The following is a 27480-nucleotide window of genomic DNA, read 5'->3' on the forward strand; positions in this document are numbered from 1 at the left end:
ATACTCCTTCCTAGGAAGACATACGCTCTCATTCCCTTTCAATGCACCCTCCCCTCAAAGCCACCTGTTGTCTTCGCTCCTGACCCTCCCACTCTTTCACTGACGTAAGTTAAAGTCCAAGCTATATCATTTAGCAGTGGCGACAACTCCGTGAATCTGCGGATCCGAAGCAAAATGAATTCTGTAATGCGACATCTGTCGAAGTTCACAAAACTACCGCAAGAGGAGCTCCATCTATTAGATTGATAGTTGCGCGCAACGAGATCCAATAGGATAAGCAAACGATAAGAACAGTTCACAGTGTCGGAGTTATCAGGTGGTTGGTCGGTTTCGCCGAAACGGGAAAAAAAGGAGAATGTTTATCGTGGTTAGCCTATCGGATATTCAGTGTGGTGTGTAGCAACTGGTCATTTATTGGGGAGGGGGGGAAATTGCATTTTAATGTTTTTTTGTTATGTAAACAAACTATTTCTTCTCGATTTTCCTTTCAAGCATGATAAATCGGGAGTGCAAATCCTTTGGTAAAGCTTACTTATTATTTGAGGAAAGTCATTCATAAAATTATTAACACATGTGGATTGTGCATAATAATATCAAAATATTTCGCGGAAGGAAATCTTCCGTGTTGACTTAATTCTGAATAATATTATTGAAGTTTTGTTTTATTTTATAATGAAGACGATCAATATCATTTTATTATTCATAATTTAATTAGAGCCGTTATTATTTATTTACACGTTGTTTTTTGAAGTGGCGACTGCTCTCCGGACATTATTTTTAACTGATATAATTTTAAAGGCACTTTAAATACGAAAAGAATTATTAAAAAAGCGGTTTGTTAACACACTCATTAATGCAGTAAATGTATGAATAATTAAACAATCTCACTTATTAATGTAGAAGGTACATATGCACTGTTTTTTCAGTCTTTTATTATCCTGTGCTCTATGCATGTTTTGTTCCTGGTTTCTTGATGATTTTTTAAAAATTGTACATTTTGTAGTGTAGACAAGCTCAAGTTTTTATGCAACATATACTTATCATTAGTGTTATGAATAAAATAAATTCTTAAATTTATTTTCTAGAAGGCTTTTAATTTACAGTTAGTTATTTTCTTTCCTGTTGTAAAAACTCTAAATTTTTCAAAATCATTATTTTATCATTGTTTAAATCTTTTAGTGAAACTAAAAAATAGCTGCATAGAACAAAAGTATATATACAAGAGAAAAAAAATTATTAAAATTTTACTAAAATAAAAATAAAAAAAAACTTCTTTTTTACCCCCTTTTACTTACTTCTTCCTTTTATTTAAAAAGATATAATAAAGATTCTAGTAAAACTTGAAATATGTGCTTGTATATGCCATTGTAATGTTTATCTGAAAAAAAGAAAAGCATAGTTTTCTGAAGGATATTTAATTTTTTTTTTTTTTTTTTTAATTAATTGAAAATTATGAGAATGGGTTGTTTTTTTTTTTAAATATAACTTTTAGCGTCAATATCAATATAAATCATTTTTGAATTATTTAATCCTTTTAAAAAATTTCTTATTTTAGAAAATTGTAAGAATTTTATAGCATTCTTCGATTAAGACTTTAGGTAAAGGCTTTGAATTTTTATTGTTTTATAGTAATGAGTGAGTATTGTTCTTGAGGTAATATAATGAGGATTTAGACAATTATAGTATTTAATACTTTAAATTTAATAGTGTTTCTCACAATTAGTAAGTATTTCAAACACTTAAAATTTTATTAGTAAACATGTCATCACTTTAACAAACTTGCTTACAAAGTTAAACATCAAAAACAAATTTTGAAATTTAGTAAAGGTAAATAGAAATAACATTCTTTAATGAAATATAATCTGTAGTATAATGTGTTTTAAATTTGTTGATTATGAGTTATTTGCAAAATTCACTTTTTGGCATAGAAATTTGATTAAAAAAATTCTAGCTGGATTATTGTCTATTGACTTTTTGTCATAACATTAGAAATAACTCTTAATTGATGATTAAATTTTAATATTGTGTTCAATAAAAAATATTAGGTGAATTACTATTTGTTTACTTTTGGACATGGAAAAAAAATTTTAAATTGAGGAAATTTTAATGTTATAACTAAAAGGCAATTATAGACGATTTGCTATTTATTGATTTTTGACAATAATTACCAAATCATCAAAGTTAATAATGAAATTATAATATTGCACTTAATAGGCGATTTTACGTAGTTGTTGCCATGAAAAAAGAAATAATGAAGTTTTAACATAAAGGTTAGTTGGAAGACGAATTACTGTTTGTTACATATACCCAATAGTTTGAATTAAAATAAACTCTGCTCTATGAACTATGTTGCTAGAGTGGTTCTGAAAAAGATGTTAGTATTGTTATTTTAATTATTAGCTTATTATGTAATTATAATATGAATTTGGTTGTTCAAGGAGAAGTGAATTTCATTAGTTTTGTTTGTTCAACATCCGGAAATTGTTATTTTTTAGAGTAACAATTTATAAAGCCATCAAAATATTAAAATAAATCAAAATATCAATTTATCTCCTTTTTTTTCCCTACATAGTTTTGAAAATTTTGTATTATTGAGTAAACATACATTTTGGATGTATGCTAAAATTGTCATAAAGTTTTGGTCACAACCAGGTTTTAACAGAGAAGGCATTTTTTTTTTCTTTCTAAAAATAAATAAACAACTTTGAAGACTGAGTGCATAAACCGAGGAGTTTCTGTTTAAAATTTTTTGTTGTTTGACACAGGCAGGCACACATGAAAAGTGTGTGCAAAAACTGGTGTTCAGTTTGTACACATTTTTATCAGTTCTCAAAATTTTAAAAAAGTTAATTGCCTGAAAATTTAAATATCCAATATTTTTACATCTTGAGTTTATTTTAAAATAAAAACATTACTTCTTAAATTAATGGATATATTTTAGGTTTTCATGTTAAAATTAACTTTAAACCATACAATTATAAGCCACACTATTACTCATGGTAAAATTTTTTGTATCCAATTTTTATTGTTTTAGAAATTAATAACATGAAGTAGTTTGTGCAGACATCATTATTATGTCATCATAATTTATTTATTGACATTTTCAGTGATTTTCTTCTGAATTGGAAAGATATGTGGCATATCATAAAAAAGACAATTGTGGTAATCTGACATCTTAGAACAACAATAGACTAGAAAGGAAAGAAATGAATATAAAATGTAAGCTTTATTTGTTTATAATTATTTATAGTTTTCGATATCGGAACTTTTAAAATAAGAACTATCAATTTTTCTACTAAGCAATCAAAAAGAGGTCTGTATCAATGTTTATTGAATGAACATTGATTGTTTTTGGAAACATAGTTTATGTATCTTCTATAATTATCTAATTGACACACTTGTAGCAGAACTGTCCTTTCTGCATCAATTTAAATATCTAATAAATTGAACTAAAAAAATTAGTTAGTGATGTAAGTCTAAATAGTATCTTTTATTAAATATCATGACTATTAATATGACTATTAATATTATACTTTAGCGTAGCATTAATAGCTTTTTTTAAAATCACTCTCTTACATACTGTCAAAAATTCATTCTGACAATAAGTTTAAATTCCAGATACAGGTAAAACATCTGCCCATTTTTATCTCTTTTTTTGGCCTTGCTTTAAATTGTAATTTTGTTTGTTAACAATAACTATGTGATAATCAAGTTTGAGATTTTCTCCAGAAGAAAAGATTTCTTCCAGGCCACCTGAAACTAAGAATAACTTATATTAATTTTTTGGCCTTGAATATTAAAAGAGATTAATATATTACCAGAAAGTTGAAAGTTTTTCGTATCTACTTAAAAAAAATAATAATAAGTACTTTAGTGTAATTGTTTTAGTTTTATGCAGAATTTTAAAATCTGTATGTAATATGCTGTAAAAGTTTGTGCATTCATACTTAATACTATATATATGATTTGTTGGTTTGATTATATTATTAAAATTAGGTTTCACTATGCGCTTTTTTTTATAAAACAGTGAAAGAAACTACAATTGTTTTAATTTCTCAAGAAATTTATGAAATTTATATTTCTTTTGGATTGTTGCTTTTTGATTTTCTTTTATTTAAAAATGTTCTGTTAAATAGCTTACTTTTATTATTCAAACTCTTAATTATGTATATATATATATATATATATATATATATATATATATATATATATATATATATATATATATATATATATATATATATATATATATATATATATATATATATTGTAGAGAAAACATGGAAAAATTACTGAACAATGAAGAAAGAGAATAAGAAAAATAATATAAAAAATCCGGGAGAAAAAACTGGTAAAGGGAAAGAAAAATTAATTTTCTAAATTCTGGGAAATAGACGATATAATCTTTACATCAGCTCATGCAATTATATCTGCAGAAAGGAGTGCTTTCTAATACTGTATCAATGTAGCCAAAGCAAAATATATCAATACAATAGTGTGAGGAGCACTCAAAAAAATTTACAGCAAATAAAATAGAACACATTAAGTAAAAATATGACGTAAAAGCAGAAAATAAAATATAAGGATATAAAATATAAGGGCATAAAAATGTTTTAGACCCGTATAACATGCCATAATGTTTACAAACGAACTAAAACACTTCACAAATGCATCATTTTTAAGAAATGATGCAAGAACAAATTTAAACACATTTTGATTGCCCCAAAACTCAAATAAAGCATTTTTTAACTATGCGTAATTAAAAAAAGAAAATCATTTGAGATGCTAACCAAATGTAATCCTCAAATAATAAACTAATCATCAAAACGATGGAAGTTAATTAAAATAATTAAACTAAATAAACATAAAGGCATAACAAATATAAACAAAAATCAAAAGATAAGAATTATTTTGTCAAATTAAACAGTTATTAAAACATCTTTCAATGCCCTACCTAAATTTACCTAAAATTTTCATTGGAACGTAGAAAAATAGATTTCAGTTCCCTTTTTAAGTTTTTTTGATGATAAACTATTCTAATTATTGGTGTTTTCATGATAATCAATTACTATTTGTAGAAAAAAAAATGCACACTTTATACAATAGAGTATATTTATTTTAAAAAGTATATAAGTTGATGTTGTTTATTCTTAGCTTTTTTTAATACAATTTATAAAAAGTTAGTTTCATGTGGGCCCCATGAGTGCCTGGGGCCCACGGGCACTGCCCGGGTGTGCCCATGCATATAGTACTGCCAGTAGCGAATTCAAATGAACTTACATGAACGAGAAATTTTTCAAGAATGATTTTAAATATTTTCGTAACAAGATTGCCAGATTACAAAATATGAAAACAGAAGTGCAAATTGAGGTAAAAGCGTCAATAGAGGAGTTTTGTTTTATAATGCGATCTTACTGCAGTAGGGAAGGGCGTTTCATTTGTTAGTTACCAAGGATGGTCCCGAAAATGGATGTGCGCTAGGTAATATTATACTGGATAATTTAAAGAAGTTGACAATTAATAATTTTAGAAAATCAACTTTTATTAAGAGTAAAATAAAATAGAAAAAGAAAGAAACATGAATTCCCTGTTTTGCACATGATTTTAGCCATAGATTTGCCCGAAATAAATTTGCACATGGTAAAAATTATATAAATTAGCAAAGAGGTTTTTTAGTACATTTATTTACAATAATATACTATTAACTCAATGATTTTATATGTTATATAATTACTTTTGTTGGGTATCTATTGTTTTTTATCAAATTTTGAATGAGTTTGTCGATTTGTTTTTTGGATAAATAAACATTACTACATATTCTTTTGATTCTATTCATTTGATTAAAAATGGTATTTAAATAAATGATATTAGAATCATTAGAATTCCAAGTAATTAGTTTATTTATAATAAAATTAAAATAATTTCTTTTATCGTTTAAATCTACAAAGCAGATATTTTGAACTTTTATAATACCCAAATCCAAAAAATTGTAATTAATATTATCATCATGATTATGAAGCAAGACTAATTCCTCGGGGTAAATATTATTTAATAAAATAGTATAATCTTGAAAAAATTAAAGAGAATTAAATCATCAATAAATCTAAAAACAAATTTAATATTAAGAGTATAATTTTTTTCATAATGCAAAAATAGGTTAGCTAAGCGAGATGAAAAATTAGATCCTTGTGGTATTCCATCAATTTGAAGAAAAATATCTTTTCCATTGTAAGGATAATTATTAAAAAGACAAAAATTCATTAGAATTTCCCAATAATCAAAGTCGCAATTAAGGACATTTTTAAAATCCTAGTAATTAATTGTATTTATTTATTGTGCTATATATATATATGTGAAATAATTTTCTATTAATATTTTTTTAATTATACCCATTTAGTTTATGTGTGTTTAAATACAAGTGTAATAAACCACTCTAGCCTCAGTTATTTTAACATTTTAATTACGAAAAATAATACAAAAACAACACAAAACAAACATCACTTTTATACATCCACTCAAATTAAACGTTCGAGATAAAGTGCATAGAGGATCATGGGTGAAGTTTATCACTAGCGCAGTCTTGCAGACAAACCAGGCATTACACAAGTGCTTTTAAAACATATTAAATTTGTAGTTAGTGTATGTCAAAAGAAGGAAAACTTGTTCAACTCGAGTAAATTAAAATAATTGTTTATTTATTTTTCAGCAATGTTTTCTAGTATAAACTTCATTGGATATCTAATTGACAAATTGCCTTCCTGTTTTTAAAAATAATCAATAAAATGCATAAAAATAACTACGATTTTATTTATTAAAAAATTGCTTTAAAACATGGCATGAAAATCATTTATTTAGTTAAATTTACTTTTCAGTTTTGTTTTTTACTATCTGTATGGTAATAAGAAATATAATATTCCATATTTTTTGATTTTATTACTGTTGGATTTTTCGTACTAGAATTGTTATTTGCAAGCAGTAAAGTAATTTTACCAGAATTTTTTTTTTCTCTGTGCTCTGCATGTAAGGAACAGGATGTGCTAACTCTGCTTTTACAATCACATTGGAACTAAACAGTTGTTCAGAATATATATATATACAGGGTTATTCATAATTCCCTCTGGGGTTTCGAAGCGTTATAGTAAAAAAAAAAAAAAAATGAAGAAGACGAATATGAATAAGTGAAAGATATGAAATTATTCCGAAACTATTAAAGTTTTACTTACATACATTACAGGTGTTCTATGTGTGAACCCTTGGTCACACGGCATGCATCAAAGCGATAGTCTAGTTCCTGCCCAGAGGGAATTATGAATAACCCTGTGTATATATATATGGGGGGTTGTACAAAATAATGGAAACACTTCTATACTAAATATTTTTTTCATATATTTTCAAGAAATTTTTAGAGAATAATTTTAAAACTTTATAAATGTTTAAGTCATGCAATTTCTCATACATACCAATAAAATGTAAAGCTTTTAGACGTTTGATTTGGTAATAAATTGTGATTGAAAAAGAATGTTTTTGAACACTCTACTCCAAAAATATACAGTGATAAGCTTGTAAAAAAATAAGAAATTACTCTAAAAATTTTTTTTTTAAATAACAATTATTTTTTTAAATTATTGCTTTTTAAAATAAAATTTAAAGAAAAATATGAATGAATATTTTCTTTCATTTTCAAACTTCCTAAGTGCATAAACTTGTAATCTCTTTTTGCCAGGAACTTTCTAACAATTCTAAGTTAAATGATTTATAATTTAAAATTTGCTGAAAAGATTACTAACAAATTTCACAAAAATTGGAAGAAGGTGTATGCTCTTCTTCTTTCTATGATTTTGCTCTACATGTTTCATTAGTTATAAATGGTTGACATAAAAGGAGCAATAAATTGTCCTAATGTTGTTCACAGGCTAAGTCGTAGAAAGTCATCAGAGGCTTCAAGATGAGGGGGGTTATACTTAAGCAAGTGCGAGGGATGAAATGATGATGCCACATAATTTTAACCATTTTAGTACGTAATATTTGCTATTTTAGTTATAAAAATAAATTAAGTATTACTACTGCATTTTATTCCTACTTTCATTAGTAAATATAAAAAATTAAACTTGAATTTAAATTTCTAAAAATCCAATTTAAACCAAATAAATCTGATTTTTTTAAAATCATGTTTTCTAACCTTAATTGCCTAGTGCCTTAAACAAATTACAAATGGTTAAACTTCATCAAATAAATATCACTATTAATTCTTAATAAAATGTATTTTTACTTGCAGAGCCTCAGAATGATTGCAACTGCAAACCTACTCCATCAACTAGGGTGTGTTTTAAAGAAGGAATTCCAGAACCAGAATAAGCCTAAATATTACTTAAAATGAAAAAAATAGTTCTTCCAAGCCTTGCTCTATGGGATGACATTTAGTTCATCGAACCATAACAAAATGGCTTCATCTGGCAGTTCTGTCAGTGAGGTATCGGTGAAAGGGAGCCGACTCTCCAACCAGAAACGACTCTCCATGTGGAACTGCCACAGATACTGTATCAGTGCTTTTCGACTGCCTCGCTTCAAGAATCTTGAAGTAGAAATCTTGTATCAGCGATACTTCCTCCACCTCAACCAAAGAAACTTGACTGCTCTTTTAGGAATCGTGTGTGCAATTGGCTGCATCATGCTGATATTTAACTATATTTTAAGTGACCATCGATCTCTCACCCACGGGATAACATTTGGAGTTATAGTGACATTAAATCTGATAATGGCCATTTTAAGTACTCAGTCATTTTTTAACCAAATTTACTTATTCACATTCTCATACACGGTTATGCTTTCGTTTTTCATCACCATCATATTAGTCGTCATTGACTCTCCGGTTCCCAGTGCCATGTCAAGTATTTGGTGTACTGTACTTTTTGTTTATTTTGGTTACACCTTACTCCCTGTCCGTATGCCTGAATGTTTGTTGAGTGGAATCATGTTGTCTATGGTGCAACTTATATCATATACAATGGTAAATGATACAGACCCATTTATATGGAAGCAGGTAAGATCTTTAGTTTTTTCTTGTCTTCTTTTGAAATGCCCACATCTATTACTGATTTTCTATGGTATCTATAGATTTTTCTATGATATTTATGAATTTTCTATGTATTTTCTGTTATTTCTATAGATTTTCTGTAATTTTTAAAAGTTTTTACAATTTTAAGATTTTAAAAATAGTTGAAAGGTGTGAAATTTCCTACTTTACAAGCTAAGTAGAATAAAATTACATTTGGTGAATAAGATGGAGAAACCCATTTTGTCATACTTTTCTCAAACAAAAATATCCTGAATAACTTATTTTTATATCACTTTTCTTTCTGAAAAAAGTCGCAAATTGGAATTTTCTTAGATCACAAGTCAAATACTTAGCTGTTTTGGATTAATTCCATTCTATGGGTGACTTTTCAAAAATTTTATCCTTTTTGAATTCCTCTAATCGTATTACCGATAATGGAGGTATTATAGTAATTGCAATCAATTAAGAAATTTAAAATACTCAAGAAAGCTAATATTAGACTATCTTCTTGCATTTAATTTTGAGTGACAGCAAATGCCATATTTAATACAATTTTAAAATTTTATGCAAATTTTTATTTTTAAAATTTATTGCATTTTTGAAACACTCCCTATTTTCATATATAATGCTATAAAGTAATGTTTTATTATGTTTTTATTTATTTTTGAAAATGAAGAAGACTATATGAGATTTAATTTTATTTTGGGAAATGTTACTTGTTGAATGTCAATCAAATGTTTCATTTTGGATTTCAGTACTATTCACTTCACTACTATATACTTTTGTTAAGTGTTTTTTCAAAAATCATTGACATTAATTTTATTTATACTTTGAAACTTCGAAAAAAGTTCAGTTTGCAGAAATTAAATTCTGTTATAATTTTTAATTTTACAAATTAAACAGGGCTCGTAGTTGTCCTGATATTCTTGATAAAGATTTTTCTTCTTCCAATTTTTGCCCTGATAATATGGATTTTTGTGTGTGCTTAGAACACACCAATTTCTAAGAATACACATGCAAATTTACAAGAAATGGTTTGAAGAATTAAAGGATTTGGATTTTCAATCCAATATCTTTTTATTTAATTGATAATTTTAGTAGGTATCGCAAAATTGAATTGTTCTAATTTGGGGACCTTCTACTGATAATACACGTGATTCAAGGGGCGGATCATATGTATTAACACAATTGATCACAAACATGGTAAAAGGAAAATTCAAGCAGCCCTGAAGAAATTTTTGGTTCAATATAAAGCAAAAAATTTTTAGTAAATTTTTTATTGTAGAAAAAAATTTTGTTTTCAAAATTTTTCAATGTAATCAAACTGTTAGTGAAATAAAAAAAAAATCAAGTAAATAAAAAGTCCCGATATTTTTAATATAATATTATGACTTGGATATTGAGTATTTATTAAAGAATATCTGATAAAATTTGTATCTTTAAAAAAAAGTTAAAGATAGAAAATTTTGGATTAAAATTTAGTCAAATTTCTTATGATTTTACTCTAAAACTAACATTTCTTTTTAAGGTATTGGCATATTAAAATAAATGTTTCATTAGTTTTCGTTTATTTTTCCAGTTAATAGCAAGTTTAATACTGTTTGTGGCTGTCAATGTAGCAGGTATATTTTCGCATTTTCCAAGCAAATCTTCCCAAAGAGAAGCTTTTATGGAAACAAGACAATGTGTCGAGGCTCGGCTGAACATTCAAAGAGAAAATCAGCAACAGGTGAAAATTTTATTTTAAAAAATATAATTTTGTTGTATCTAAATTAGCAACACTTGACTTGTACTTAAGGGGATTAATCTGTTCTTTCTTGTACTGTTTTATTTTTTTAGATACTCTTGTTTCATAAATTATGTAAAATACAGATTTGAACTTCATAGTATTCCATTTAATCCTAATTTAAGTTTGGTAATTAATTTTAATTTTTTTTTTTTTTTTTTGATTATTTGACTTTTATTTTTTTTAAATATTTTGAAGTGTTAGATTGTAGGATAAAAATGTAGTGACAAAACTAGATTCAAACGTCCAAAACTAGATCCAAACATGCAAATGAAATGCATTTGAATAAACATAAGTATTTATTTTGATCTCTAAAACAGACTTAAATAACGCATATAAATATTATCCCGCCTTATGGTATCAAAGTAATATTAATTGTTCTTTACATGTGTATCATCATTCTTAAGGACTTTATTTGATATGTTTATTAAAAAAGTATAACTGTCAGTTTTAATTGTTTTTCTCATTATTTTTATTTTTAGGAGCGACTACTGTTATCTGTGTTGCCACGTCATGTTGCTATGGAAATGAAAGCTGATATAGCCAAGAAACCTGAAGACACCATGTTCCATAAAATATACATTCAGAGACATGAAAATGTTAGGTAACAACTGTAATAAATAATTTATATTTTGTTGTTGTTGAATTTTTAACTTTGAGAATGATTGAATGTTTTCATAGCCATATTAAGATTAAAATTTTGAACCCTATGGTATTACAGTCTAGAATGGATGTCAACCGTAGGGTGAATTTTTTTCTTCAAATATGTGTTTCTTCTATTCATGCAAAAATAAAAAATAGCATAAATTGTTTTTAAGTTTTGCAACTCAATTCAATATTGTCTTTTATTTTCTAAAGAAGTCATTATTTTCTATCTAAATCTTTTACTGTTTTTAAAACTAGAAAAAAATCATTCTAACAACAACATATGAAACAAGGAATGTATAAGATAAATTTTAATTTCGTATACAATAATGATTTAACTTAATAGTTACCTAAAGTTCTTTTTTAAAAAAAAAAGAATGAAAGATGGTTTAAAAAGTAAAGAAGGACTCTTGCTAAATGCTCAATTCTTGAATTAAATTTATTGAAAAATGCTGAATTCTGGCCTGTTGCACATAAATAATTAAACAAAAAGGTTTCTTTTAATGTAAAGTTATATTAAATTGAAGATATTGCAGTTAATTTAACTTTATAGTTGCTAGTATTTAGTAATGTAGTTTTTAAATTTTACTGACCATAAAATTTTCTGCATCTTTAACCCTTTCGTGACGGGAAGCGTGAAAGCTTTACCGCTGAGTCTGGCAGTCTCTCTCGCGTGTGTCGGAGAGACACACGCGAGAGGGCCGGAGGGTTTTTGCTGTTAAGCCTAATTCCATGAAATTACCGAAATATCAACGCGTTGTTTAATATTGTTATTGAGTATTTAAATGACATATGCTTTATCTATATTTCTATGGATACTTTATTTACTTAAGTTATTTCTTGTTTAAATATATATTTTACACATTTTATTTTCATTATGTACTTATCATTTAATAACATCATTAATAATGTTAATTACTATTATTATTATTTTTTTTTTTTATATTTTGGCAAATATTCATTTTATTGCATTTAAATGTATTGAAATAAAGGTGAAAAAAATTTTACTCATCAGTAAACAAGTTCAGGGAGAATATTCCGGTTAAAAAAATTTATATTCTAAAATGTTTACTGCGCTTAAAATTTCTGATGTGCCTCAAACGCTAAGTAATCAAAGTAAATAATAAAGTTGCATTTACCAGTATTTAATAAGAACAAAATTTTTATATAAAGTTGCTTTTATTTAATTTCATGAGGTTTGTAAAATTTTTAATATTAAATGAGATTATTTTTCTTTATAACTCTGTTTTATATAGCCTGGTAAGCAAGGAAACCAATCTAAGAGCAAATAATTATGTTCAAGCAATAAAAAAAAATGGAATTCACTCACTCTTTATTTGAATAAAGACTCTTTTAAAGATATTACAACTTCTCTTACTGTTAAACTTTGACAAAAACATATCCCTTTTTGCGCATAAGTATCTGATGGTACAAAAAAAAGTTGTTTTTTTTTTTTTAAATTCTACTTCATATTTATTTAAGTTGATTATGTTAAAAGCATTGACATTCCAATAACTGCAATATTGTTTCTTTGAATATTGAAAGTGTATAAAATCTTCTGCAATTTAAAAAATGGGGGTAAATTTTCAATTTTCATTGTTCATTCTGTTTCAATTTTCATTGATTTAATTTTTAGATACATTTAAAAAAATTCTATTTAACATGCTTGGTAAAGCATGTTTTTACATTTTATAAAATATTATATGTTTATTGTATTTGATTGTTTTTCAGTATTTTGTTTGCTGATATTTGTGGCTTTACTAGTCTTTCATCTCAATGTACAGCAGAGGAAGTTGTAAAAATATTAAATGAGCTTTTTGCACGGTTTGACAAACTTGCTTCAGAGAATCATTGCTTGAGAATCAAACTTCTGGGAGACTGTTACTACTGCGTAAGTGGGCTTCCGGAACCTCGTCCTGACCATGCTCAATGCTGTGTGGAAATGGGCCTCGACATGATTGAAGCTATAGCGTATGAAAACTCCTTCATTTTGCTAAATGCGCACAATCTTGAAAATTGAAATAAATTTCTAATGGCACTTGCACTGTAAAAAATTTTTTTAATTCATCTTTACACTGAAAATGGTGGCTACTTATTTGTACCAAAAATGCAACTAGAGTGTTCAAATACTAAGGGCAGGTCTTGGTGTCTCAAGGGAATGTTCCTTTATCATATTTTTGTACTTACTTTTGGTGTAAAGTAGTTTCCACTATTTTCGGTGTCCTGTATCACCGAAATTGATAATAACAATAAGATGGTACACATTAAGAATCTGTTTATTAACTCGTTTTTAACATGTGAAGTAAGAACAGTTACTTAAGGACGCCAATACACACTGTAATAAAATTAATTTGTAAATCTAGGGACAGTATTGGCTTTACAAAACAGAAGTAGATGAAAGTTATTTAGTGCAATTGACTTATGTGTTTCATGTGACTTTATTAGGAATTCAATCCAATTCGATACCAATCTGTGAAAGTTTCCACTCTATAGCTATAGTTTTATTTATTTCCTTGAGGAGGTTTATATCGAGCTGAATTTAGTTTAACAGCTTAGTTTTAAAACATTGGTTTTCTGTGATTGCTTGAATTGCAGAAATGGAGTCTACCAAAATGACATATAAAACATAATTGCGACATTGACATAGCAATTGACATGTAAAACATAATTAAGCATACATGAAACATTTGTAACAGTAAGCTTTTGTTTCTGTAAATGTGCAAAATAACAACAAACTCACGCTTTCTTCTCTTGAGGGTAAACAATCTGCTGCGGATACCCAAATTACACAAAATTTGAAGTTTTTGGAAGCAAAAATAATTTACGAATGGTGTGAATGTGTTTGACTTTGGTGTGAGCATTTTCCATTGCTGGTGTTTAAATTTAACTATACCTTCTTTTGAAAGTATATTTATGATTGCTGTATTCGGTGTTGACTTGAAATCAAATGTTTCTTTACCCTCTTTTTTGTGTTCTTCATTGCCAAATATGGATAAATATTACAACACATTGCTTATAGTGTAGAAATATTTAAGGATTTTTTTTTGAGGCCATGTAAAATAGGTAAAATTTTTGAAAAAGAAAAGAATTAATCCAAATTTTTATTTTTAAATTATCCATAATTTATGTGTTTTAAGTTTTTTGAAATCAAATGTTAACAAAACCAGTATTACTGTCACAAAAACAGGCTTGTTGAAATGTATACTTCTTAATTTCTTTAGCTAACAACTGCAATTTTTGATTTATAAAATTTTGGAACATAAAATTTTAAATAACACAAGCCTGCGAGGTTGAAGTTTTTGAAAAATACAAGAGAAGTTATTGTTGATTCATATGTTATTTTATGTGCTGATTTCGAAAATGACCTTCATTTTCCCCCATCACGTCAGGATTTTTTGTAAAATTGATATAGATGTCTTTACTGAAATCCTATTTGGAAAGGAATTCTCTCAAGCAATTTTGCATGTACTATCTAGTAACTGTTGTCTTTAGTCATTTTGATCAATGTAAAATTGTATCTTGTGAAGGTAAATTGATTTTTGAGCGATCGGCTAATTTCTTATAGGTTAATAACACTGTTGCCAGATAGCACAAGTCACCTCTTTTCGATAGAAAAACAACAAGTTCCTTGAGTTTAAGCTTTTTACATCAGTTTCTAGAAGAAAATCACCAACATACAATTTTAATTTATTTTTATTAGGGTAACTTACGTAAAATTGACCGAGATTAGCAAATATTGTCATATTAATCGCAAAATCTTTATCCTTCATGAGTTTGTGGATATCTGGACCATTAAAGATTCCCTCCTTCAACTTGGCTTGGGATAAACATGGAAACTTTTTGCACAGCTGTTTGAAACAATCACCATCTTTAGAAACTGCCTTGACAAACTGCTTCATTACACAGAATTTTATATGTAACAATTCTTTTTTTGGATTAACTAAGCTGTTTTGAATAGCATTCTTGGTGCCTGGGTCAAGATTTTGTCTTTTTAGCCATTCTTTTTTGACCCAATCTTGAGTCTTGTCACAGCTGTCCCACTCACAAATGAAACATGGGAACTTTGTAAATCTACCTTTTTGACCAAGAAGCATGGAGATAACTTTCAAATCATAGTAAATGGTCCAACTGTGGTCGACATATTTTATTTTGTCCAAGACGAGAGTCAGGTTTTCATAGCATTCTTTTAAATATACCGAGTGACCAACTGCTACAGATGCATACTAGCTCCCATGATGAAGAACTGCAGCTTTGAGGCTTATTTTAGATGAAACTGTAAACGGCCTCCACTCATCTTTATCGTAGATGACACTAAATTTCATCAATCCAGGAACATCAGAACAATATACCAAGTTCTCCTCTTCATCAAAGTACTTAATAAATTCTTTTTTTCAAAAGATGTTCCTTTGGGCAATTAGTCAGTTTCTTTCAGTCTGGGGCCTAACAATTCAGCTGCCGCTTTCAAAAGGCCCAGATCTCTAGTCAGATGATTAAGTTCAACCTGAGAGAAGGGCTAAGGTGAACCAGGTACAGATGGCATTTATTCGATATTAGAGCCTTGAACTTCTGAATGTTCTGAGTCTGAAGAGATGGCTGGCAATTCAGTTTCTAGGCACTTCTGGTCCATAAGGATGGGGGCGTATGACCTATGGAATGTTATCAGGATAAGATATTAGCCTTTAATTTTTCCGGTTATACCCAAGAACATGTCAGGAATGAAAATAACAATCATCAAAGTGGTTTATAGGTTTCCTTCATGTCATGGGAATTCCAAATCATAAAGTACTTTTCTTTCCTCAGAGCCATAAGCGTAGATTATTGAGACACTGTGCACAAACTTTATGAGAAGCCCGCGATTTGTCCTGATCTTCGAGTTTCATAGCAAAATACGCAGGATAAAGTTGTCTTACATAGTCTGTAATGCTCCTCATGGGATTTTTAATGAAACTATATTAGCCATCGTGTTTCACGAAACACAGAGAAAAGCAGGCGTTAAAAATGCTTCCGAAAAAATTTACCCTGATTATGCTTGCTATTGTTCCTGAGACGTCAGCAAAGCGAGATTCTCTCGACGCTATCGTTAGATAGATATTGCGACCGAGGGAGGAACGGTGGCAGGAAGATGTCATAGAGGGGTACTTTTATTAGATTTAACCAAAGTAGAATGCTGGTCAGGCAAAAAGGGAAGAAATTCAAAAACTAAAAAAAAAAATTTTGGTAAATGTTCATAAAAATTCCAGTAAAATTTAATTTTTCAAGAAAACGGGACGTGATAGAAATTTTTCATTCCAGCACATATTTCACTCATTTGATCCCTTAATGGTATAAAGTTCTTGAGATATATATATTTCTTTGCATATTTCTTGGGAGCATTTTAAGAAAATTAAAAAATTTTTACAGATACTTGAATAATTTATTTAACCAACGATCCCAATGTTAAAGAAAATCTGTATGAATTATTGATTTTAGTTAATAATTGAAAAAAATTTTATTTTATGGTACACAAATTTTTTCATTGTTTTTCACATATGTAATTTTAAATAACAACTCTTGAGGTTCAATTGACTAATTTTTAAAAATTTTAAATAGTTAAAAAATATTAGTTTTTGGAAATTTTATTACTAGTTATATTTATAACTAGATTGATAGTTCATTTTTTGCTGAGATGTGGAAAAAACAATAGTAAAATTAACTCAATGGATAGTATTTGGTGGGCTGAATGCTTAAGTGTTTGAATATTCAAACAAAATCTCATGCATCCTTGTTCAAATATATATATATACCACATAGCAAACAGAAAAATATGGTACCTATTAAACTAGTGATAAAAGTTTTTTTATTGCTTAAAGATTAAAAAGTTTTTCAAAATGCATTTCTCTCTTGGAGGTTTATCTTCCTCATGATTTCTGCAATCCTAATGTTGCCTTATAATTTTTTCCAATACTTCTAAACTTTTCAAAATACCACCATTTTTATGTAAACAGTTTGTAATAACATATAAACATTAAAATGAGTTACCTATTAAATTACATCTATAAACAGTTTATTGTTTTCATGCGTTATATAATGTGTTAGGAAAGCTTAAAAATTGATTACTGTGTTTTTTGCTGCTTAGATTAGTGCGTGAAGTGACTGGTGTTGATGTAAATATGCGAGTAGGAATTCATACCGGTAGAGTCCACTGTGGTGTTTTGGGGTTAAGGAAATGGCAGTTCGATGTATGGTCTAATGATGTCACGCTAGCTAACTATATGGAGGCTGGAGGAATTCCAGGGTAATTTATTTCTTGCATTGTTTAATACTGAATTTTTGAGTGATTATTAAATTTAGTTTTAAAAAAGTTCCCTATTGTACTCATTGAAAACATTTTAAACGACTGAAAATCATCCTTGTATATTTTTCACCTTTGTAATTTATAAATCTAAAAATCTCTTAAATTTTTATTTTCAAATATTTCTAACAGCATTGAATATGTTTTTCTATGAAGTCTTCTTCACATTTTAGCAGGGTTCGTTGATTTAAATCAGCTTGATTTAAATCACGATTTTAATCATAATTTAAATCAAATGATTTTTTTTTTTAAAAATCATTGATTAAAATCAACTAATTTTTTTAATATATATTGATTTTAAAAGTTAGAAAACAGTGTTTTAAATTATTGATACTTTTATTATTTTCTTTTCTTAGTTTTAATATTTATTTTAAATAAATTGTTGCATTAATTCATTTTAGTTAACGAAATTACTTTCTTTCTTGGTGTGTGTTAAATTCCAACACATTTGAAATTAAATTTTTAAAAATCTTTTGATTCTTGAGATTGAAAGTACAGATTAAAGTAAACATTTATAGATGTCTTAATATAGACTTGCATAGCTGTAGAAAGTAATTAATAAACATTAATTTTTTTCAAAAAATAATGTTAATTAAAATTCTACCTTTTGAATGAAAAAGCGTGGAATTAAAATCTACATTAAATTTTATAGGTGGAAAAGGTATATTTCTAAAGCTTGAGGTTATATTAAAGAGAAATTACCCTAATATGCCAACAATCGAAAGAAGAAAAAAAAAAGACTGATGAATTCAGATATTTTTTTCCTGATATAGTGTCATTCTTCCCTTTCAAACTCTTTCAAAGTCTATTTGAAACAGTAGGGTTATTAACTGTTTTTTTTTTCTCGTAATATGTTTACAAGTATCTTTGACATAATCTGATTTTCTATAAAGAAATTTTGTGAAAAACAATTCCGATGAGTACATAGATTTTTTTAAAAATTTTTTTAAAACTTAACTTATCTATTTTGATATAGAATTCAAATGGAATATTTTAATACAAAAATATGTAGATTAAATATTTATTTATTTTTTGATGAATGACTACATTTATAAACACCATCTGTTAGATTTATTTTGTCATTATAAAAATCAACAGGGTAAAAAAAATCAAAATTTTAAATTTAAATTATGGTTTGTTAATTGAAACTTTGTTTTAATGGTTAAAGTTACAGGGGTCTGTCCAAGCCAAATTTACTACCGTTTAGCGGTACCTTCACAAATTCAACTTGAGGAAAAACGGTAGAATAATTTCACAAAACTCTTTTTTCCTAATTTTTTTTTTTTGTGTGTCTCGTAAGAAATGATAAATCCATATTTTTACCATATTTGTGTTGATTTTTTAATCTAATTTTTACAAATTATTTATTAATTAATTATTAATTCTGAGAGGTACCCTCTCAGAAAAATCTAGACAGACCCCTGAAGTATTCTTTAAATTATCTATTTCATCTAGTCTTTAAATTTCAATCATGCATTTGTTTCAAAATGGTTGCTATGCATTCAAAGCTATGCATTATAATGAAAAATTATTTTAGTAAGTTATAGCTTCTAAAATATTATTATAATATAGTTTTAATATTAATTTAATTTTGATTAAACATTTATAAAGTTTTTTTAATCATAAATTAAAGCTCTTACAGTGTATTTGAATTTTAAAAAAAAAGTCTGATTTGTTTGATTTATTTTTAAAAAATGAAAAAATCACGAACCCTGCATTTTAGCCAATAAATATATGTCCGACTTAATTTAACATATTCTGATACTTCCCTTTCAGCAGCTCAATTTCAATTTAAGAGTCTCTTATTGTTACTTTTTCATGTACGTGAAACTAAAAGATCAGTGCAATTATATTACGTAACTTTTAATCAAAAAAAAAAAAGTGTTTCTAAAATTTTGAAATATATTTATTCCAGTTTGTCACTTTTATGATATAAAGATATTGTTTCTTATAAAGTTAGGTAAAAAAAAAGAAAATCATGTATGCTCTATCATTTTTGAGATTTTCTATAAAGACCATTGGTGCAGATATTTCACCACTCAAAGGGGGATTTTTGTATTCAATGTGTGTACTGACAGGTTCTATTTGCTGTTTTGGGAACATTTCAGGTTTCCTGGGCTACATAACTTCTGATTACTGAGGAATTGCTTTTCTATAGATTGGATTTGAAAACACAACTACAGTTAAGTGCCGATTCGCCATTCACTTTTAAATAAAATACAAGTTTCTAATATATATTTAATTTTTGTAAGTCAAAAAGTTTCTTGTACCTTTGACCAGTCTCTGTGTTGTGCCTTGAATCAGTCCAAGTTATATGTAATGGGTTCCGCTTGCACAAGCAAATTTTCCTTTGAACTTTCCTTCATACAATAAGTAAAAAATTTTATGTTCTTAGTTAAACTGTAAATTTGTAAACATTTGAATAAAATATTCTTTGCAATCCCATTTATGATTCACTTGGTTGATTTTAAATTATTTTGATTACTTTAAATAAAAAGTTTTAATTGCATGATTATCCAAATTCAATCAAGAAACTAGTTTTAAAGAGAAAACCTCAAAATGAACATTATCTAAAGAATAACTCTCATAGGCTCAACTTACAGTACCTTAAACCAGTTTAAAAAAGAAATCCGAAATATCTGATTATGCTCTATCATTATGTTTTTCCTGCAAGATTTCTATATTATTGCTTTCTGCACGGAAAATTGAATCAAGGTCAAAAATAGAAAACTTTCTCCTTTTTTCTATTCTTAATATAAATGTATTGTGATTACATTTCTTTTGTGTTTATCACAGGCATGTGCACATCACAGGAGAAACACTGAAATTTCTGAACAATGACTATGAAGTGGACCCTGGCTGTGGAGGGGAACGCCATAAGTATTTGAGGGATCACAACATCGAAACATACCTAATCATCCCCGATGAAAAGAAGCGTATAAGCTCTGTTCGCCCTCCTCAATACACAACACCTAATAATGTCTCCAAAGAAATGCGGATGATGGGACATTCTGACATGCACAAATTTGACAGCAGGTTAAGTTTTTTTTAATTTTTTTTACCTCTTTATATAAAATTATTTTAGAGTGCACAGTTTCTTTCTTTTTCTGTAATACAAATGCTGTGAACAGAGCCAATATAAAATAGTGAGTTCCCAACCTTTTTTGGACTTCATGGTGGATCAAAAAAGTTTCAACACCCCTTACATAAGAAAAGGAATAAATTGTCTCATTTTAAACCTTTTAATATTTTTGCTATAATGAATGCACTTCAATAGTAATGTCCTTAAGTTATTAAAAAAATACTTTATTCCCTAATATTAAATTATTTTAAAAATTTAGGAAGCACCTAAATTATGCAAATAAATAAGCTTAAAAATATGTTTTCAAAGCATTTTTATGAGAAGACTATTGAATGAGAGAAAAGTTAGTGGAAACTTAAATACTTTTAAAGTTCTCAAATAATGAATGTAGGACACTTTTTTAGCAAAAAAATTATCTTTAATTTTAGTTAAAGATCATATTATTCTTTCAAATGAAATTAACTGAAGCCGCAAAGGCACAAATATTTTAAATTCATCTGGAAATCGTTGTGCCATTCGATTTTAAAATTTGTGAGGTAGGTATTATAGTATTTTGTGTGCTTTAAAAAAGTGTTTTAATTACAAATATATATGCTAAAATAGAAATCTAAGGTACCAAACTTTATAAATTTATGAATTTTAATGTGTACTCAATAATAAATTCTTACTTACTTTATAAACAACCCACTAAATTAAGTTTTTGAAAGATATTACTTTAGGAGCCGCATGATTCCTCTATTTATATAAGGTCTTAAGATGAAAGATTTGCTCTTAAAATATTGCCATGGATTTAGAGCAAATGCTTCAGTCACCAACTAGGAACCACAAAATTCATGCAAATGAAGGACAGTGTTTCTGGTATCAGTACACACACAGTGAACAAAATCATTGAAAACCAAAATTTCAAACTTTAAGAAGGTATGAAAATAATTAGGTATTAGTGCTAAAACAATAAGTTGTACTTCTTTGAAATTTTTATGTAATGTAACTCAACTTCAATACTTATTGTACTTTTCTTTAATTCAAATTTCTGATAAATTCAACACTTTGTATTTCCTCTTAGTTTGAATAAAAAAGTATTGATACACTTACAAAAAAATATTTCATAGTTTGCATCTAAATATAAATTTAAATAAAATATAATTAATATAAATGTAAGTAAAAAATCAATGTCATAAATATTAAATATTTTCAGCTACAGACGTAGAGAATATAAAAATCCTCAAGAAGAAGTGAATGACTATTTGTCCCGTGCCATTGATGCTCGCAGCATTGACCGATTGAGGGATGAGCACTGTCGACCTTTTACCAACTCATTTCATAAGAAGGATATCGAAGAAAAAGTGAGTATACTTATACAGTTTCAACTGTATAAGGGTGCGTTTTCTATTTTTTATTACTATAAATAAAAATATGCTACGTGATTTAATTATTTTTGTTTTTGGAGAAATATTTATAAGGTCCACAAATTTTGTAAATTTAAAACCTTTTTTTTTTTTTAGAATACAATTGATTTTTTAATCACTAGTTATCATTTCCTGAATTTCCATCTTTAATTTTGTACCTCTTGAATTCATATTTAACTATGAAACTAAAGTTTTTTATTTCAAGTGTAACTTAGCTTTTAAGTTATTAAAATTTTTATAAATACAATCTTATAAAAGATTTTTAATAATATATATATTTGTTTTTTACAAATTTTAAGAAATAGTGGGAAAGTACTTTTCTTTCTGTTAAGAATAGAGTTATTTTAATTTTATGTTATTATTTCAGTGTTTAAACTAAACTTTGTTCAGAGAATATATTAGAAAGTACACTCTGAAAAGTGGTGAAATTATTTGAAAGTCATGTTGCAAACATGAGTGTACAAATTTAAGTATTTGTTAAAGTTATAGGATATATATTTTTAAAGACAAGGTGGTACTATCCAGCTTGCAAATTTTTATCTTTTGGTTATTTTCTGATGATTTTTCATTGTTTCCCTTTACCCCTTTTTTTTTTTGCAGTATATGAAGGAGGGAGATAAAATGTTGTCAACATATTTCATTTGTTCAGGATTCATGCAGCTTTTTATTATTATAATTCAACTAATCATTTTACCAATGTGAGTATATGCATTCTCTTTCTTTTAATCCTTCAATATAAAGGCAGAAAGAAATTTACAGTAGCTATTTTAAGAAATAATGTTATAATACATATAACTGTTAATTAGGGCTCGAAATATCTTAACATTTTTGTTCGGCCATGTAAGAGTGCTTTGTAGACCAACGTGTGCTACTGGCCATAATCTGCAAAATATTTGCCTGACTGAAACTTGTACCTGGCAGAATATTTTTTACCATTATATATTAATAAAAAGATAGGAATTATCTATGTAAAAAAATGACATAAACAGTAGTATATCTTCATCAGCAAATACTATCTTCATCCTGTTACTTAAAAACTATACTAACTTTTATTTCTAATATTTTCTTATCTACAAAAAATTGGGGTTAACATTTTTTTAATGCATCTTTTTCCTTGGTGACTTTTTTCACCTCAATCTGACATCTCAAAATTTCAACTGCTGTTAATTGATATTTTATGATATTTCTAATTGAATATACATAACGGCGCACCAGAATATAAGGGTAAAAAATTCCGGTTTGATCAAAATTTTTATATGCTTTGCTTTAAACTCTTTTCAATATTTATTAATGTTTTATTTTAATGAACTGATTTACTATTTGGGTAGTCTTATACAAAAATTTATTAATTCAAATATTAGATATCTAAGCATCTGATGGTACAAAAAAGGGATTTTTATTCTATTTTGTATTTATTTAAGTTGATTATTTTAAAACATTGACATTCCAATAACAATGTTGAACTTATTTACTGCTTGGGTAGTTTTATACAAAAATTTCCTTGCCAAGCAAGCACCCATTGAATAGCATGGGTGAAAACCAGTTTTTGTTGTGCAAGAAAACAACTTAGTAGTACCCCAACCGAGTTGTGAGTTGATAGTTAATAGGTTAAAATAACAGTTTTTCCTATTTCTCAAATCTCTAAATTCTAATTTTTACTGACTTGAGAAATGCAGGTACTTTATTTTCACATAGTACTTGATTATGAAGAAATAAACAAAATACGAACATGACTAGAAAAAAAATCGTAAATTAGGTAAAAATAAGAATTCAAATGTTTTTGTGTGCAGGTCTTCACCGAACCAAACATTGGCGTCGTAAGATAAAATTTATTGGAGGGGACCACCCTACACTGCCATTATATATATATACTTTCCATACCTGAAAGTTGAAGGAACGCTAAAAAAAAAATTTGAGAAAGCGAGTTTTCAAGATAAAAAATCAGAATTAAACATGTTCTAAAAAGTAGAAAAATATATTCTAAAAGATTACACTAAAAAGTACAGTCATGAAACATGAAAATAACTACTGATAAGTATGTAAGTAATGATAGTTGACTATATATAATTCTAAGCACAATAATTATAATTTTATTTTTAAAAGTAAGGCAAAACTAATTATACATTGTAGAAAAAAATTGGTTTATAATAAATTTACATTGTGATTTTTCCAAAAAAATTCATTTTCTATTTGAAAAATTCAACGTAGCGAGGTTTTGAGAAGAAACTCTTTGACATTGTAATTCAAATTAACATTAAGTGGATGTATAACACCAAAGGGAGGAATATTTTTTCGACATAATAAGTTTTTTAAGATATTGTGAGTATACCATATATACAGTTTTTTGCGAAATATGCTATTGTTAAAAAAAAAAATTCAAGGGATACTAATCTTTTGTTGTTTTTTTTAAAAAAAAATCACATATATGTATTCCTAACAGCTATACAAAAATTAGTATTTTTTAAATTTTTCTGGGAAGATAACATAGCTGTATGGTTTTTTTTTTCCAAAAAGAATTTATTAGATTAAAGAATGCCATAGTAACATTTACTTAAATTTGATAGAGTAAGAATTTTGAGGGATGTGATTCCCTGCGGATTTCCGCTTTTTTTTCTGATTTTTCCCGCTAATTTCCGCGAAAAAATTTTTTAGAACAAGTTCAAATATTTTATGAAGAATTTAATTTTCCACGGAGCGAAAGTATTGAAGTCCTCATTCCTCCCACTGAAGCTTCTCTAAAAATCATTTCCTTGGAAAAAACCGGTTTACCTTTATACAGGGATGAGATTTTTTCGCTTTTGCCTTTCGAATTTCAGCCTTTTTTATCCAAAAATCCCGATTCTCTAGAAGGTTCGTTTATTTATAAATATCCCGCTTTTTTTTTTTTTTTTTTTGTAGAATTCAGACGTTTAAATAAAATAATTGTATTATTTACGATTTTCAAAGGTAAACAGAAAATTCAAACTACGTCCTAGCTGCTAACCCTTCCGCATTTTTACCTATTTTAGCTATTTTCTCCCCTTTTACACACAGAAAATGAGATTTTTCGTATTTTTATTTGTCCGCCCGACAGCTCATATTTTCGCAATTCAAACAATTGACCCTGTTGTCTAGCATGAAGGCAAACGATAACATAAAATTAAAAAAATAGAGGTGGATATGCGGTGAAAATATTTATTTGCTTATTCAATTAATCTTGTAAATGTTTATTTATTATGTCTAAACAAAAACAATACAAACAAGCCTTTTAGAAATCCCAAGTCCAGAATCTGCAAATATCTCAATTCTTATCCACGCGATTTTAATATCAATCATCGATTTTCGTATTTCCCTGATTTAAAAGTTGCGCATTGCGATTCTTATTCAGGCGGCTTAAATATTGTATATTGCGATTCTTATTTACGAGATTTAAAAATCCAATATCGCGATTTCTATTTACGTGCTTTTAAAACCCTATGTAGCGATTCGTATTCACGCCAGCTTAAAATCCAATGTCGTGATTCGTTTGTGCGGTTGTAATATCAAACTTCGATTTTCGTATTTATACGTGCTTTAAAAATTAGACATTGTGATTTGTATTCGCGCGATTTAAAAATTATGCATCATGATTCCTATTTACGTGATCTAAAAATTACGCTTCATGATTTGTATTTTCGCATTTTTTAAAATTCGATATAGAGTTTCATATTCACGTGATTTAAAAGCCTCATATCGAGATTCATATTCTCTCAATTTGAAATCATGCATGTGATTCATATTCATATATTCATACAATTTTAAAATTAATCATCGGAATTTATAATCACATGGCTTACAAGTTTAAAAGTCGCACCTTTTTTGTCAAATTTTTGTATATACAGTGATACCTCGAGATACGAGTTTAATTCGTTCCGTAACCTTGCTCGTATGTCAATTTGCTCGTATCTCAAAGCAATTTTCCCCATTGAAATTAATTGAAATGCCATTAATCCGTTCCAGCCCCAAAAATGCTACCCCCAATTATTTTTGTTACGTGTTTTTGAATAAGAAAAATGTATTTATAAATGACAAATATTGTATAAAAACATAATAAAAGAAAATGTAAAGCAAAAAAAAAAAAACTGGTTTTATAAAGTGTGCATACATATTTGTATTTTGATCACTTAAATGCAAGTTGCACACATCTTAAATGCTACTGTATGCTTAATTTTAGTCACTGCTTTTCTCTTCACCGGTCTTTGCTTTTTTAGCTGGATTAAAAAAAACTGTCCAAGGAGGTTTGTTTCTTCCTCCTTCTCAGAATGCTGCAGAAATGAGTTAGGCGAGTGTCATGAAATAGATCCGATGCACGACCAGATGCAACTTTTTCGGGATGTTTCCTTGCACGAACTGTGAAATTCTTGCCCACATTCCCAAGAACACTTTTATCTCACTTGTAGAGATAACTTCCACCACCTCTGGCTCTTCCTCGAAACCAATTTCTTGCAGAACCCCCGAATGCTGCTGCGACGGTAACTCTTGTAATTCCTCTGTCGTCAGTTCCTGAGAGTACTCCTCGATGAGCTCGTTCACGTCTCTCTCACCCATCACCAGGTCCATGGATTTTCCCAGAGACCCAATATCCTCCTCCACTGGCACTTTGGGTTCGAATCCTTCGAAGCTATAGACTCAGGTCACAGCACAATTTTCGGCTACAGACTCACTCTGGCCACAGCTTCTTCCATGCAGAGGTCAAGGTCCTCGTTGCAACGCTCAGCCAGGCCTGATCAATAATTCTGAGGCATATCACGATGTTAAAGTTGTCCTCCCAGTACTCTCGAAGGGTGAGGTTTCTGTTTTCTGTCACCTCAAAGCAGCGCCGGAACAGGTGCTTAGTGTACAGCTTTTTAAAATTAGAAATCACCTGCTGATCCATGGACTGCAGGATAGGAGTGGTGGTAGATAGAGAACCTTTATAAACTTGAACTCTTCGAGGATGTCATGTTCGAGGTTCGGTGGGTGAGCAGGAGTATTGTCGAGGAAGAGAAGGACTTGCCTGGCCGTTCCTCGTATCTCAAATGTCACTCGCATCTCAAAACAAAACTTCGCTCGCTCGACAGCTCGTATCTCAAATAACTCGTATGTTAGGGCACTCGTATCTCGAGGTACCACTGTATATATATATATATATATATATATATATATATATATATATAT

At 28.0% G+C, this 27480-nt stretch overlaps 1 protein-coding gene across 6 annotated transcripts in view; it reads left to right on the forward strand.

Moving 5' to 3' along the window:
• Nucleotides 1-203: 203 nt before the first annotated feature.
• Nucleotides 204-27480, forward strand: part of LOC107439050 (adenylate cyclase type 5) — a 59095-nt gene continuing 31818 nt past the window's right edge. The window contains exons 1-10 of one of the 6 annotated variants that reach the window (XM_043049391.3): nucleotides 204-392; nucleotides 3108-3219; nucleotides 8276-9040; nucleotides 10635-10784; nucleotides 11324-11445; nucleotides 13218-13457; nucleotides 17602-17760; nucleotides 20614-20853; nucleotides 22095-22242; nucleotides 22906-23003. In XM_043049391.3, the coding sequence (XP_042905325.1) occupies nucleotides 8411-9040; nucleotides 10635-10784; nucleotides 11324-11445; nucleotides 13218-13457; nucleotides 17602-17760; nucleotides 20614-20853; nucleotides 22095-22242; nucleotides 22906-23003 (1787 nt within the window). In that variant the 5' untranslated portion in view covers nucleotides 204-392; nucleotides 3108-3219; nucleotides 8276-8410. Of the gene's footprint in view, nucleotides 904-2217; nucleotides 2271-3107; nucleotides 3220-8275; nucleotides 9041-10634; nucleotides 10785-11323; nucleotides 11446-13217; nucleotides 13458-17601; nucleotides 17761-20613; nucleotides 20854-22094; nucleotides 22243-22905; nucleotides 23004-27480 lie in introns of those variants that run through there. The other 5 variants (XM_043049398.3, XM_043049392.3, XM_071187109.2 and 2 more) reach the window with 5 other exon arrangements.

Source organism: Parasteatoda tepidariorum, chromosome 9 (genome assembly GCF_982258835.1).
Source record: "Parasteatoda tepidariorum strain Cologne lab strain chromosome 9, Ptep-v5.0, whole genome shotgun sequence".
In the NCBI taxonomy this organism is placed as follows: domain Eukaryota; kingdom Metazoa; phylum Arthropoda; class Arachnida; order Araneae; family Theridiidae; genus Parasteatoda; species Parasteatoda tepidariorum.